The 17,824-nt window shown below is 23.8% G+C and overlaps 1 protein-coding gene across 1 annotated transcript in view; it reads right to left on the reverse strand.

Annotated features, from left to right (window-relative positions):
* LOC132921121 (intraflagellar transport protein 172 homolog) overlaps nt 1-17,824 on the reverse strand; it is an 87,882-nt gene that overhangs the window by 22,942 nt on the left and 47,116 nt on the right. The window contains exons 14-23 of the mRNA XM_060983971.1: nt 16,704-16,850; nt 16,451-16,631; nt 12,406-12,605; nt 11,079-11,236; nt 9,582-9,726; nt 9,295-9,485; nt 9,046-9,228; nt 7,657-7,803; nt 5,671-5,825; nt 2,988-3,168 (exon numbers count right to left, since the gene is read on the reverse strand). Of these exons, the coding sequence (XP_060839954.1) occupies nt 2,988-3,168; nt 5,671-5,825; nt 7,657-7,803; nt 9,046-9,228; nt 9,295-9,485; nt 9,582-9,726; nt 11,079-11,236; nt 12,406-12,605; nt 16,451-16,631; nt 16,704-16,850 (1,688 nt within the window). The remainder of the gene's footprint in view (nt 1-2,987; nt 3,169-5,670; nt 5,826-7,656; nt 7,804-9,045; nt 9,229-9,294; nt 9,486-9,581; nt 9,727-11,078; nt 11,237-12,405; nt 12,606-16,450; nt 16,632-16,703; nt 16,851-17,824) is intronic.

Consider the following 17,824-nt stretch of genomic DNA (forward strand, 5'->3'; position numbering starts at 1 on the left):
ATAATAATTTCCTATTTTTGTTATACTTAACTACTTTGCTACTATAAAAAAATAAGTTTTAAATATTTTTCTAAAAGAATAAAATTAATGTAGGTCAACTTAAATCAAAATTGGTAATTCCTACAGCTGTATCTGATAAGCTGATAAATATACATTCAAACAAATATTGTATCTAAATAAAACTTTCAACGCCATTTTAGTTTGGTTTAACTTATATTTTATTTTATACAGGTATATGTATATAATATATACATATTTATAAATATATATACACTGTTTTATACACATACTTGTATTTTCAGTTAAACATTTTTTTTAGTAATGAGTTTGTCAGGTCATTAAGCATTAATTTGTGCTTATGTTTCAGCAAAAATTCATTAATAATAATTATTTTTAACGTTTCAGCGATTATATATGATGTTTTTTAATCGAAGATTTAACAGATCAGTATTTAAAATATTTTATTATATTTTGAATTATTTTAAATATTCATATATGTATATGTTCGTATTAAAATAACAAAGAAAAGATAAAATCTTCGGAGTTAAATATAAATTTGAGAGCTATATATAATTAGTTATAGTAAAATTTGGAGAAATGTAGTATTGGTATCATATAATTTAAATTTGTAGTTTTTAACCAAATCAGACTAATATTATCAAAAACTAACTGTAGTTATGTTTTGATGTATAAATAAGCTAAATTTTTAAATAGATATACAATTATATAACTGTCACCGGTGCAAAACTAGATTTTTTTATTTACTAATATAATATATACATAGCTTGATATATTAAAAATAAAATCACTTTGTATATTATAAAATATGTATATATATTTTGATAATGCAATTTATTATGTAAAATAATGTTTAAAATGTTCATTTTATTTTAGATGGCGTTTTCCGTCGTTAATTATAGCTTTCGATTCACTTTGAAAAAAAAGTACACTTCAAAATATTATAATTAATTAGCATTAAGTTAACAAAACATTTTTAACGTACTACTTTTATTAAATAAATTAAAAATGTATATATACAGGAAGATTCAAAATCTATGTTATTTTTTATTAAATTAAATATTATACATATATTCAAAATAGAGGAAAATGCATAATACGAAACATTTTTTTATTAACAAACATCTAAAATGATTTGTAGATTTTATATTCTTTTTACAATATTTTATGGAAGTTTCAGTGAGTCAGCTTTAAAAAATCACATAAGAACGTAAACTTTTTTTGTAAACTTAATTTAAAGACATTTGTTTAATATTAATCAATATTATTGAACAATATTAATTAATACAAAACTCTATACTTAAGGCAATTTAATGATTTTGAAAATATTACAATTATTAAATTTTGACCACATGTGTGATAGATGACGATTATATCATTATTAGTTACTTAGCTAAAACTATTTCATATTGTATTTTTGTTTAATTTATTTGTCTTTAATAATTAGACATTATAACAAATATAACGTATTTGTTTATCAAAACATTTGTTTCTTAAAAGTCTGCACAGAGTGACAATAAGAGAAAACGATATGCCAATCAATCTTAATCTTTTATCTTTTATCGATCCAATAAATTTATTTTTTGACCAAACCAAATGATTTAAAGCGTTTTTCTGGTGAAATAACAACTAAATGTGGCACTGAAAAATACGGATCTCATTTACGAATTACACTCAATTTTTTTCACTGTAAACCCAATCATGTGTATAACTCATTCGTTTCTGTCGATTTATTGATGTCCGTTTACATAAACATTATATTCATGTGTCGCCTGGTTTAAAAAAATAAACAATGCAATACGTTTTTAGGACAAAATATAAAATATAGATTATAAAGCTAGCAAATTTTATTGTCTTAGACAAAATATTAAGATTATTTTGTGGAAGTTTCTTGAGTAAAATACAGTAATGCAATGGTTTACTGCTATATTAATGCACACTTAAATATTAGTAGACAGATTTAAATTTATAACCAATACCACTTCAAATATATGTAAAATACTAAAACAAATATGTTTGTATGGTTGTTTTTGAATAAAAACAAAGAATTGAAATAATTTAAAAAAATATTTAGTTGGTAAAGAATTATTAAACTAACCATAAATTATTTATATATATATATATATAATATAAATCTCTATAAATATATTAAGGGGGAATTCGTTTTAAAAGAAAAAATACTTATATACTGTCTTCCACAGTGCTTAATGGCTTCGTTTCATAAAAAAAATGTATAAGAAAATATATATAATTTACTAAAATAACTATTATCGTGTCATTCATCACTACAAATATATAGTTCTGTTCATGACGGTTTAATTTTTAAAGTTATTTTTTCATGCATATATTTATGTAAGTTATTCTTATTGTTAAACATATTATATTCGAGTACTATAAATACCTTATGGCTTATAATAATATGTTTGTGGACAAAATAGTATTAATAATATACTATTATAAATCAGTATTGTACTATTATACAAAATATATCAATTGGGTTACAATGTAAGTACGTACCTAAGTTAAATTCTGATTTAAATTTGCTTTATAATGTTTAGCTGAAATATGTATTATATTTCAATATGTTTATTCTACTAACAAATTTTAAAAATAAGTTATACAATTATTTTATTCACTAAAAATATTGAAAACAGTTGAACAGAGTGTGTTCACAGTATTAGACAATAGCATCAACTAAATTGATATGCATAATATTAACTGCTAGAGTTAATTTCTAACAAATATTATATTGATTTAAATTTTAGCTATTGTAGCGTTTTGTTTATTGTTTATTTAATTTAACTGTTAGGCAAGGATATTATAATGATATATACTCGTATGATAGTATGTGTCAAATTTAATAAAATCAAATGAAGCATACCCAACCCCAAATAATATTCTATATATGACAATAAATATCATACTACGAGGCATGTTATAGTAAACCTGCAGTTAACCATATTCTATACCTGATATTGTTTGACAATGAGTTCAGGCTTATGACAACGCAACATCAACGCCTCGAACCGCGGATAATTGGCTGCTTCAAACTCTATCTTGGCCCTGGACAGTAGCACATCGGACATGGCGCTCTTGTCGTGTTGTTCGGCAACACGTTCCGCGTTGTCCCAATCCTGGTTATGTATGTACCTGCATGTAGTCCGAAATGGTGTGCCGTTTTAAACATAGATATCATGTCTTCCCGAATATTTAACCGTATATCGTAATAACTTATAGTGTAACAATTTATGTTATTACCTACACTAAATTATTCAACATCAAATTTTATTTTAATAATAAATGTACTCAAACTCAGATTATGACTAGAGTTTTAAGAATGATTTATGTAATGATATTAAAATAGTGAGTGTTTATATATTTTGTGTCTACATTTTAAACAGTAAAAATGTTTAGTTTTTCTTTTTTAATATATTTTCTGATAAGAAAATTAATCTAGTAGGTATATAAATTTTAGATTTTAAATTAAAATATATAAAAGGGATCGATTAATATATTCATTTTATTACGATGTGTTTTGATTTTTTTTTTATGGATGAATTTAATATATTCATATACAAGTCACGTGTGATATATCACATATGATAAGTTGTCAATAAAATGCTTCGATTTTCAAAAATGGTGGTGAATGATGATCTAGTTTGTACTTCAGAGGTAAAATTTAAAAATGATCAGTACTTATTTTTATAATCGGGAAAAATAAACAAAAATGTATAAAAACGGGTATTTTTACGTAAAAATTTTCAACAAAATTTATTTTGGTTTTAATTGTTATAATGTAATTCCATTTTCAATTTTTATTAGTTTTATTTTATAAATGTCGATAAAAATTATACACTAAGTCAAACTTCTTGAAAATGCTATACAAGATTTTTCGTAAGTATTTCATACTGAAACCATAAAACTTTAAAAGATAATCATTTTGTAATGACAATTTAAATTTTAATTTCCAATTTGGTCGAAATTACTTATTTAAATGAAGTTCGATATAATATTGTATACATATTATATTATTATGATAATTAAATTCATATAATATAATAAATTCAATATTTTCGGAAAAAATTACATCAACCTATCCTAATACTAAAAGTAAAATAAATGACTTTAATAGTTATATCAAAAAAACATTATCACTTGGTGATTATAGGCTGATAGGTTGTTTCTACTCAGAATCGTTTTGTGTTTACAATAATATATTATTGAATTCAAATTTAACACATTTATATAATAGTAATCCACTTGAAACCTAATATACAGCAGAGTGCCAGAGCGGTAACCACTTACTTCCTTTTTTTCTATAAATGTCGATAAAAAATTTCCACTAGGTTAAAAATCTTTGAAATTCAATACAAGGTTCTTCGTAAGTTGGTACTAAAGAAGTTTAAAAATATTAAAACTTTATATTTATATTTTTATTTTTTATAAGCATAAATAGCTTAATTTATCATTGCTTATGATTTTATATTCAGACAATTTTTATAATTTTATATTAATTATTAAATGTGAATTTATAAGTATGTATAGAATATACGTAAATGTAGTAATATTATTACTAATTACTATAATTTTAAGTTTTTTCTGAATAAGTTAACATGTATCTAGTATACAAAATTAAATAACTTTAAACACCTTATTTCCAAAGTAGGTATATTAAAAAAGTCATCTTCTTAACAATTTGTATGTAAAAAGAATGATTTTTGATTAAAAAAATTAATTGGAATTGCAGTGTTGCACAGGATACTCTTTAAAAGGTAAACAAAATCTAAATATTTTGAAATATGGTCTTAAACTAAAAATTTCTATAACCAGAATTTGAATAAATTTATTATTAAATGAAAAATGGGGTGATAATATTTGGTGAATCAACCTGTATAATATTATGATATTACACTAATCAGAATTTCCGACCGTAGTTACGTTGAGTTATGACAGAGTACGCCTTCCCCCACCGTTATGGTGTTACAGATATTATACAATATTATGATATTAAGTATTAATCGGCGTTTTCGGCCGTCGCGCGTCGTAACGTCGAGTTCTGTCAGTATCGCTTTATTGGTAGAATATTATCACCGATGGCGTATTATCATAATATTATATTTGGTAGAAACCAACTATTAATTTAATTAAAAATTGGTAAACACTGAGTTTATTGTACGTCGCGTGATGCGCCAATATTAAATTGCATACATTTATTAAGGTCATATTTTATAGGTAGTGTACTTGATTTGGCTTAGTTTCGAAAGTATGCCAAAAATCAAGGCTTAATAATTTGCTATTTGTAAATTACTACGTAATAAATTTAAATTAGAAATTGGCCATAAGGAATTTATTTTTTCGACTATTGCTAGACTACTTTTATCTAAAAAAATTTTAAAATTTCTGTTTATAGATATGTTAAATAAAAATTGAATTGAGTTTTAATAGTTTTAATCAAAACTACATTTTGTATTATTTTATAGTAAAACAAACAAATGTATATTATTATAGGTTTATAACATTATTGTTTTGTAAAACATTGCAGTTTAATTAATTCAATATGGATATGATGACATGATTTACGTTTATAAAATAATTTAACCATTTTAATAGCTTTTATAAATCAACTTACTTACACAATATAGTTCTACTTACATTAATACTGCTTCTTTAGGTTTCATTCCAGCCACAAAATTTTTTTCCGCTTCCTGAAATTTACCATCATCTTCAAGCACAAGAGCGTATTTATAGTGCACTTCAGTCAAACGCTCGGTACCTCCGGAGCGAGCCAATTCGAAAGCAAAATCAAACTATTTAGAAGCATATGTTAATAATATATTAGTACTATAATAATTATTAATTATAGTCCAGTCAAATTAGATCTAAAATCAACAAAGATCTGAAAAATAACCCAAACTTAAATTTTGGTACACAAAAATAGTAGTTTATCATCCTATTGGTCATACTAAAAGCCCCCACCTCTTCTAATAAGTAAAATCTACCCTCCAAGCATTTTCTGTAAAACGTATTAACTATTGAATTTATGAATAAAAAAAAGTAAACAATAAATTATGGATGGCAACACACAAGAGGGTAGGCATGAGGACTTTTTTTTTGTATATCCATTGGAAAAGTATATAGTAAATAAGTGTTTATATTCAGCTTTCGTTAAATTGTTAAATCAATTTTATTATATTATGTTCAAAATTAGTTTATATTATAAAACGTTCAATTATAATGCCACTCAATATAACAACATCCCTGAAATGTACGGTAAATACATGTATTATATATTAAAAAAAAAAGTAAAATATGATATAATGTGTAAAAATGTAAGAATTGAATTTTTCTAATAGAACTATTAACTACTAAAAAAAAATTTAGTTATCGTTATGCCGTGAAAATGTATGTATGAAAATGGTTTATTTTTATAGAAAACTTTAAGACCTATAATTTTTGTTTGTACATTTTTTCCGTAAGTTAAACAGTTATTAATGAGTTATATGGAAAACAGTGAGAAGTTAGATTTAATTCCTTTTTGGGGGTAGAGGGCGCAGATGTTAAGTTTTAAGACTTTTAGTATGTTCAATAAGATAATAAAGGGTTTGTGTATACCAAAATTCAGCTTTGGATCAATTTTTTCTTATTTTGACTTGGCTATTATTTAAAATGAGTGACATATTTCTTATTATTAATAAAATCATAACATAATTAGTATAAAAAATAAATATTTTTCGATAATTCATATTGTTTGAATATTAATATAATATACAGTATCGAATTGTTTTATAATATAATTTATTTAAAATTATTTTTATTTCAAAAATTGAATTTTGTCGTTTGATTATTCATTAATATTAATAATTTACCATATTTTATCAACTTTATAAGAAATATTAATTGTTACATTTAAAATTGCCGAAAAATAATACATTAATAATTAATTATATATTGCGAGTATTTAGATATAAAATATGTTTAACGTCTATCAGAATCAGTGGCGCCGAAGTTTTTAAAATGTGGTCGAGCAATTTCAAAACTTCGTGGCTCCAATACTCATTGGCGTAAAAAAAATATTCAATTGGGGTGACGGGGGTGTAAAAATATAAATTTACTCATAATAAAGTTATAATGTGGCTTACTAGCTGGCATGTCCTTAACATGGATTTTGGCTTTGCTGATCAGAATTATATAATTATTGATATTATTATGGACATAATAATTTATTCTTTGATATTTTTATTAAACCAGGTATAATTTAACCTATAGTATACTAGAGATAGAAAACTCAATGTTACTAGAGGGCAGATTTTTTTAAAAGTGAAAATCTAGTAGGCTAGAAAACATAAAAAGCAACAAAAAAAGAGTCAATAAAATTTACAGTTGACATTTATAGTTCAATACTAGATAAGAATTCATATATGTCTACGTTTAAAAATAAAAGTTATGTTGATATTATTAAAATAATAAAATAAAATACAGAAAAATTCTAACATTTTATACTTTTATAAAGTAATTTGAAATGTAGCACGGGCCAAAAATGGTACGCGGACTGCCAGTTGCCCATCCCTGATATAGACCATAAAGACCGTACTGGATTGGTAACTGTATTTTAATGATATTATATTATTATTTAATTACTTGATAACTATCACTGGCATGATCAATACACTCATTTAGAAGACCAAGACGATTCAGTAACTTGATAGCCGAATCTCCACCTAACGATTTAGCCCACAAAAATGCTACTTGTTCAGCTGCATATTCTCCACCATTGTTTTTTGCAATCTAAAAATATAGTAAAATTATTTATTTTTAATTTATGAGTCAGATATCCACTATAATTAATATTTTCGTCAGAAACAAACTGTCAATAGAAAACTTATTACAGTATATGTTTTTATACTAAAATATTTTTAAATAAAATCGAATTTATTCTTTATACCACAGAACATTTCAAAATTTTACAAAATCATTTTCAAAAATAATAATTGTTTTTTTCCTCGTATGAAATGATTTATAAATCATTTGAGTTCCAATTTTCATGATATATTTTATTGTCACGGTGGTGTAAAATCGAATTAACATCAATATTTTATTTTATCTAAATCATTTTTACAATAACATATGATATAACAGAAGTTTATATTTAATTTTAATATTTATTATTTTAATCTGCATTATAAGATCAATAAATTAAAGATACGTTATAGTATAGAAATCTCTAAATATCTGAAATCATAGTCATATTAATTGTGTTATTGATTCTTGATATGAGGTTATCAAAAGGAATGATTGAAATTCGAGAATATGCTGTGCCTTGATTTATTATTATAAGAGCGGTGTTCTGGAGATTGAAATTTTGTACCTATGTAAAAGGATACGCCAGTTCTGTGATGCATGTCATTTACTCCGTTGCCATGTATACTATAGTAGATGGAATAGTGTTCGATAGTGCAGTAATATTATACATTCATTACCTAACTATATTATATTTAATATTTATAATAGTTACCCGTTAACATATGACGTTATAATTATTGAATGTATTAATATTAATAATTTATAATTCCCTTTTAAAATATTTGGTAAAATTAGATAATTTTTTTTTTAATTTCATTTTTTAGTCATTCTTAATCAATCAAATATTGTGATCCAGTCTAAATAGAATAATATTACGAATATTTAAGACTATCGAAACACGTATCCATTGTTATCAGTTTTTATTTCATAAAATATTGCTAACTAAAAATAAAAAAACTTTTATCAATTATTAATATTGAGCGTTGTTTAAACTTACATCAGACACTTTGCTGATATATAATTAGTCATATGGTTTTATGAATATCAAATGTGATTAGGTTAAGAGTAAAATATTGACTCGCTCATTGTCCAATTATTTTAAACTTTGTTTACTTGCATTCCACAATAATAATATACAAACAAAATATTAATCACACGCACGTGTACATACTCGTATTGTGTATACATAATACAAATTTTTAGGGAATCATATAATGGTGTAGGTACCTTATATGCTTCCTCCCACATATCCAACGATCGATACATTTTTACCGCGAGTTTCCATTCTCCGGCCTGTACAAAATGGTGTTCCGCTGCCCTGTAGTTGCCCCGAGTCTCACACTCGTGAGCTAAATGGACGTGGGTGGTGCTCACTAAATCACTGTGGTACTTGCTCACAAGAGACATCATCTGTTGGAAACGTAAGGTTTGCGTTTTACGCCCGTTGCAGAGGAATAATCGTTGAAACGTACGTACCTCGTCGTATCGTTGACAGTTCTTGTACATGTTGATGGCCAGATCTATTTTTTCCAAAGCTATATAAAGCTTTTCCGCTTCCTTAATCCTGCCCATGTTTTCCAACTTTTTGCCATAAGTTTCTAATTCTTCACTCAAGTCTGTCAAGGTTGGGTTGTTCTTTAAAAGCTTATGTGCCTTCTCCCAATTCCCTGAATGTACACGATAGTGTTTGAATATCAAATGTATATATAGGTACACATATTATTTTAATCGTTTTCAAAATATGATAAATTAATTAAATTAACCTGTTTCTAAATAGAGTTGAATAGCTTCTCTGTGCATTCCACATTCCATATAAAGCTTCTCAGCAGTCTTATAGTCGTTAACTGTTTTAAAATGTTCAGCCAAATGAGATCCATATTTGGTTATCAATGTTTTATCTTCAATGACCTGTGAATTAAAAATGTATATAAAGTTACTTATATGAATTTATATATTATATTTTAACAGGCATGTTCAAAACCTGCTAGACTGCAAATTAGAATTTAACAATTATTACCTAAGAAAAAGTGTTAACACCTCATAAAATAGTGGCGTGTCGTATAATGTACATATGCTATAATAATAATAGTTATTTTAATTTCCTTGAAATAAATTATCAATAAACTTACGATAATATAGACGTTAAGTCAATATAAAAAACTCATCATATTATTTATTTAAATTTTGCGCTATGCTTGAACTATAGGTATGTTTTATTTTTTTTTTTACACAAAAAAGTTGTACTAGGAAATTAATTTGATATACAAAACAATAATGGTTTTAATAAAAAAAAATAACTATACCTAACATTTAAATAAAATCCATTATTCGGTATTTCTTGTCTTTTATAATAATATTTTACAACTTGTAACTAATATAGTAACATAAAATATTTATAACATTAATTGTATGTGTTTGTATGTGTATATATATGTAAGCGCCACAACTAAGTCTATCGCACTTAGCGCTCTGAAATTTGGTACATAGATAATCCTATACTCGAGTTCCTCTTTGAAGTCAATTTTTTAATTTTTAATTTGAAAGAGAGTTATACACATAAGGATTTGTTGCCTCATGAAAAAATAAATATTTTTTTGTTTTTATAGAGTTACCATAATTTTAATAAAATAATTATTATATAAAATACAAGTCTAAAATAATATACAATTATTTTAGATCTATATTTTTTATTAAGTCGAAACTATCCAAATGTTGTGTTATATTTATTTGTAGATTATTATTATTAGTTAATTTAACGGTGTTTAAGATTATGGTAAATTCATTAGCATTGTTAAACTTGTCACGAATGATGCCTTTCAAGATCAGCTATAGTGTATTATATGTTTATATGTATACAATATTTTTAATAAATTATTGAATTTTTGACTAAAATATTTTAATATATGTTTATTTGTATTTAATGTCTTTGATAAAAATATTATAAGGTTATGATATCTATTGTTATAATTAATATTAAATAATTTATTCTTGTATAATTATTATTAGAAAATATTAGCAATATTGTGTAAATATATTATATATATTTAATGCATTTGTAGTAAACTGGATTTAATTAAGTTTATATGTATTTAAATTTAAAATGTTATGTTTAATCAATTTACTTACCTTACTTATCTTTGATCCAAATAATATTACAATACAGATGAATTCGTTTGATCATTTAATATCAGATGTTATTGTCGTTATAAGTAAACAATATATGTAATGTTAAAGCCAAACATAGAATTTACGATATTTACCTGCATAATTTGCATTGATTTTTTCCACTGTCTGGCACCAATGGAAGCTTCTAAGGCCTTTACTGTATTTCCGGATTCAATATAATGAGATATAGCAGCATCTTGTTGTTTCTGGCAAACTAAGAAATCTCCCCACTTTTCTTCTAAAGAAACTACCTCTGAAAAATTATTTAACAAAATAAAGCTCAGGTGATTAATATTTCAATGTTTTAATATCTTAAATGTTTTGGTAAATTGGTCGTGTAAAAGGTGTCCCATAGCGCGATAATACACCCTTATTGCATATATATTGCGTCACATTCTAACGTAACTTTAAAATTATTATATTTATGTATAATAATATTATTACGACACATTAATATAAGTCTTTAATAATAATTATCTACTTGGACATATTTTGGCATCATATATAGACAAAATTAGTATACAAACATGATAAAAGTTAATAATTGTTCATTAGGTACCATATTTGTGGAGTACAAACAGAAAATGTACAAAAAAAATCATCAATAAATGCTTTGAATAGTTTTAATAATTATGTTAGGTTATTGCATCCAATTATCATTTGTGAGTTTGAAGTACAAATAAAAGTATTAAGTAGTAGAACAGAATAGTAGGCAATTGTTTCACAGTTTCATGCACTTTGAAACAAAATTGTAGGTATGTAAACTTTAAGAAAATGACATTCATAAAATGTCAATAAAGAAGCTATATACATTATATTTAAATATTATATTTAACATTAATAACATGGTAAATTAAGTTAAAAAAAATGATTTATAAAGATTGCTGAGAAATTTTAGGCATTCTTGGAAATCAGTAAGTTTAATATAATATTAAAATTCCAAGTTTTTAAACTCAAATTATATTAGTATTGTAATATATAGTAGTAATCTCTAAGTATAATAATATTTTCATACAATTTTTGAGTTATTGTTAGAAAGCATAATAATTATTATCTATGAGTGTACATCACTCGTATCTATGTAAATGTTTGATTAAAACCATTTTCTTTTAAATAATTTATAATTATATTTTTATGATATTAATACAATAAACTATTAACTATAGCAAATTGTATAAAAAATTAGCTAATCTAAATAAACATAACTCTGAATTGATCAAAGAGATACTTATATAATATAACCTATATTAAAACCACTCTAAGTTTTTTTTCATTATATCTACTACGCTATTGGAAATTTGCATATTTGCATATATTAAAATTGACCCACCAATACTTTCAGATGGAACGCAAAAAATATGTCATCATGTTTTGTTTACATACGAAGTCATACTTCGTAAACATATAAAATGTACACCACACCTGATGGGGATATGAATCTTGCCAACTCCACGGCCTTAGCGTATATGTTTCCTCTACAGTAAAATTCCATAGCTTTGCCAGGATTCCCCTGCGATTGACAAAGTTCTCCTGCAACGTGATAGTTTTCCAGTCTTAGCAATCCAGACAGTACTTTTTCTACAACTGAATCAGCCAAAAGTTCTGGGTCATCTTGAACAAGCCTGTACGATTTCAATTTGAATTATATTTTTATAATGTCTGGAGAGAAATTTGTTTGGCGGTATGGTCTCAATGACCGAGGACAGAAAAAATAAATTATATTATTATGTCACACTCACGTAATAAATACAGCTATGTACGCAAAATTCGATTAAGGTTTTTGTAATCATACGAGTATACCATTGTATCACATAAATAATATTATTTATTATAATATTGTATTATACAAAAGCTAAATAGTTATAGTAGTTTATGTGAACTATCCAACTTTTCCAACTATTCTAATTTTTAAAACGATATATGATTTAAATAATATTATATAACACATTTTATTCTTGAGATTAAATATAAAAAATAATTTTAATACATACAATATTTAAAAAAATATATATTTAAACAAGTATAATGTACGAGTCTACTTATTGGAATTTGATTATATCAGAAGTTTACAAAAAGTTAATGGTTTATATGTAAAATTGATTGACTTATTCAACAGAAACTTTTTCACTGTATTGTTAATAAAAATAATATATTTTTGTATTATATGGATATCAAATAAATTGAAGTGGTTCAAATTATATATATATAAATTTTAGCTAATATAATTTTATTCAAAGTTTTTTTTTATTATTATTACGTTTTCCAAAGAATGTCAGTTTTTAAAATACCATTCAAAATTCATGTATAGAAATTTTTAAACCTATCAGTTTATTATTTCAAATACTTTGTACATAATCATTATGGTTAGTACTAAATTTGGTATGAAAAAAATTCACCGAAAACATGAATTGTAAATTTCAATAGTCAGTGGTATAAAATTTAAATTAAAAAGTGTATAATACCATATTTTATTATTTAAAAATGTTTATATAAATAGAAGTATTATGCATCTATACATCTATCATGTTAGATTATCGTGTAGACAGTTAAAATATTAGTTGTTGTGAACCTGTATATTATTAAATCATTTAAATTTTTCTTGATAAAATTATTAATTGTATCTGTTTGAAATTCACAATTTGTTATGAATGTTTACTTTGAATTTAATTATGATATTTTTAATATAGTGAGTTTGTCTATTGAAATTAAAATGTATCTGTTTCTTATTGTTATTAGAAAAATAACGATTTTACAAAAAAAGATTTTAAATATTCCTCGTAACATTATATAATTATTGGAAAAGGGTAGATAATATGATTAAAATTAAATGGCTGATGGTGAAATTTATTTATATTGAATATAATATATATTTAAAAAAATGTATTTTAATCACTGGTTAATTTCGCATAATTTATTTATTTACTAAATACAAATTCATGTGAAAAAATAAAATACAATTTAATATAATGTATGATTTATAGTTTATATTAATACTTTCTTGTTAGAAGTATATCATTAAGTTTTTATCTCAAAAACATATTCAAAAATAATTTTCATTTCTAAAAATATTAAAATATTTTAATTCATATATCTGAATTTAACTTTATTTCTTGATTTTAAATAAACAAAAAAAGGTTATTTTATAATTAAAATTCTTAAAGGATTTCGCTTAAACAATATATATCCATTTCCACAACATTTAAACAGACAACTTCCTTATCTGTCCGACAACGTTATCGTTAGTCCTTGTTCATTATTTTATTGATTATAGCTACAAGCTACAACTCTAATCATTATTCTAATCTTAATGTGACAATTTAATCCGTGGACTACATAATATTTTAAATGGACTTATACTACAAGAATTTTATCAATTTTTCATTTACAATAAAGTAATACTAGGATAAATTATTTATAATTAGTTTTACATTAATATTAAGATTATTATAAGTAAATCGAAATGTGAAATTTTACATTTAAAAAAAGAAACATAATAATATTCTGTATTATATGTTTTATATATATTTATTCTCTTCAGTTTTTATTATTGTATATACTTATTATACTTATACATGGTTCATTATGATGTAATGAATAATTTATGCAAATAATATAATAATTAAATGAGATTAAGTTGTGTTTATATTTAAATTATTTGTATTTATAAAAATAAAAAAATATGTATTATTCATTATACTTGTGCACAACAAATAGCAAACAAAATTTTAATACAAGTATTATACAAGTCGTTAGTTTTATCAAAATTAGATAACTTATCGGTATTAAAATACCACAACATTCAACATAATAATAAAACCTATTCATAACACAAGCTTACACATTGTAATAGGTCACAAATCAAACCCTATTGAAAATATATAAATTATATCACCTTCTCCTTTACATTTGAAGAATATACCTATGCCTATCATATGGCACTTGCATTGAATACAGCTATAGCTATACATAATCATACCAAATAAAATACATAACAAAATTATGACATTAATCTAAAGGACTGAAGATCATAAAAAAAAAATAAAAAATTATAATAATCAAATTGGACCCCTAGGTGTCATAATCAATACAAACTGAAATGCACTAAAAATAAAACAAAATAATAATAACAACAAACGAATTAACTTAAAACAATTTACTTTCATCAAAATAAATATAAATAAAAAATCTATAAAGAAATATATATCAAAATCAAAATGTAGAAGTTACAATTTCAGTCACTACTAAAACCACAGCGTTAACAAAAAAAATATATGAACGACCACTGTTCGATCTACACTTCCACTACCATCGTAGGAAGTTCAATATATTTCCAACTAAGACACACAACAATAGCTAATCCTCAACGACTCACTAAGCACACTAACAAGCCTCCAAAATCCATTCAACCCTAGTGAAATATCAGTCTAAATAGACAATTCAATAAATGGACTTGATAAAAAAAAATCGCTCTAATATATGGATACCCTGCCACATCAACATTCAAAGTAACGAAATAGCAAATACATCTTCTAAAGAAATTGTACAAGCAAACCATAAAAAAATACTAACATACACCAACACCAAAAATCATATAAAAATATCAACTCATTAGAATAGTATAAAATATGGCAAAAATTCGTAATAAAAAACTAAACGAAATAAAAATAACAACAGTTCAGGAAAAAACGAGTTAGATAGATTCCTAATAGATAAAAATTTGCCATACAAAGGTAACTTAAGGTTTCTTAATAACTAAAGAAAAATATATCTCAATATGCATCACTCGAGGAATTCAACTCACTATAAAACATATTTTAACAGAATGTCACCAATACGAAACCGAATGAAAAGAAAAACAATTTACATCAACTTAATAATATTTTGGGATCTTAAATTGAAGCAATGAATAAAAATATTATACAAATATTCCAACGTGTATACATGGTATTTAAAGAACATAAATTATAAACAAAATCAATCAAAAAAATGTAAGTTTAATACATATTATAACACTACCTAATAACCTTTGATGATGAAACGAAATTATCAATGTAAAATAAATAAATAATATGATTGAGGTAAAAGCAGGTCATTATAAAAAATATGTAATTTTTGTTTTTGTTGTTTTTTTATTTATATTTGTAGACGTACGATACAATATTTAAAGCTATTAGTTATCTGTAAAAAAACAATAATGTGAAATAAAAATTCTGGTAAAATAGTTTATATTTAATTTATTGCATTATTTGTCTTCGTTCGGTTTTGAATCGTATATATAGTTCATAAATTCCATATTATAGACCAAAAATCGTATGAAATATGCTCTAATAAAATTAGTATAAAAGTTTAGCACTCATAATATTGTGATCTACATAAGCACGACATATATTATGTGTAAATGATTATGACAAATGCAAAATAATATCGTTTATGTGTTATTATGAAATTAATATTCATTTACACTTACTTTGCAGCTTTGCTAAAAAGACCAGCTTTCATGTATAACTGAAGCGCCGACCTTTTATCTCCTTCCATTTCTTTAATTTCAGCTGCTTTTTCTTCTTGACACGTATCTAGTAGCCAAAAATGATATTGTGATTTCAAATCATCGACGTCTGGACGGTTTTTGGATTCAGCCAAATGAATAGCTAAAATTATAGTATAACAAAATATAATATATATTTAAACAATAGTTTCTAAATTAAATTTTCTTGTTTTACCATTTTCCCATTTATGTAATGACAAATACATCTGAATTGCTTTTTCCACTTTATTTTGTTCTAGGTATAATACTTCAGCTGCTTGTAATTGACCATTCAGTACTGCTATCCGAGCCCACACCTCTGGACAATCCATTCCGTCATTATCTAGAAACAAATAATGATACTACAAATTATGTAAATAATGATATTATACCTATATTTATTACTTAACAATTTTATCATAGAGTATAATAATATAAAATATATTCTTTTGTGAGCAGTTTTACATAAAACATTTTAAATATCAGTATCACGCTGATAATGTAATGTTGAATAATAATGTATAATTAATATATATTATTTTTTCTTATGTCCTTAGATTAATTAATGATAAATTAAAGAAAAAAAAATTACCATATTTTATTGAAATAATAAAGTACCTATTGCAATAAAATATTACTATCTTGACAATTAAAAAATATAATATGCTATTAAGAATTAAGAGGAAGCTGCAATGTATTTTCACCGGCTTACAAACTAACAACATTGAAAATTTGGATTTAGTAAAGCCAAATATTATATTGCTAGCTTTAATATTAGAGTGAATTGACCTATTATCAAATTTAAATATTAGAATATTATCTACACATTTATTATTATAAATAAGTCTTTTATTGATATATTTATTTTTAAGTGATTGATGTCTATGTAAAATACAATTTTAAAATAATCATAGTTCGTTTAAATTTGTTTATAAAAAATACATGCAGGTATCTTCATAGAATATAAAAAAAATTATTTGCTATAACTTGATAACTTGAATTAATATTGGTTATAAAATATATTTAATTTATTTTTAGTAACTGTCAAAACAAAATAATATATTGAATTCAGATCCAAATAATCTGAATTTAAATTGATGTTATTTATTTTTATTTTTGTAAATTCTTTTTAAGCTAGTTAAAATGTTTATCAATTGCATTATCGTCACTGTAGACAAAACACTAATTATTAGTCTATACAAGTATGTATAACTATATATTTTTTTTAAATTTAATAGTTAATTTTAACAATTCACACGATTTATGAATATTATATTAATTAAATGTAAACAAGGAAAACTTTTGTATTTAATTTTT

This window comes from Rhopalosiphum padi, chromosome 2, assembly GCF_020882245.1.
Source record: "Rhopalosiphum padi isolate XX-2018 chromosome 2, ASM2088224v1, whole genome shotgun sequence".
Taxonomy (NCBI): Eukaryota; Metazoa; Arthropoda; class Insecta; order Hemiptera; family Aphididae; genus Rhopalosiphum; species Rhopalosiphum padi.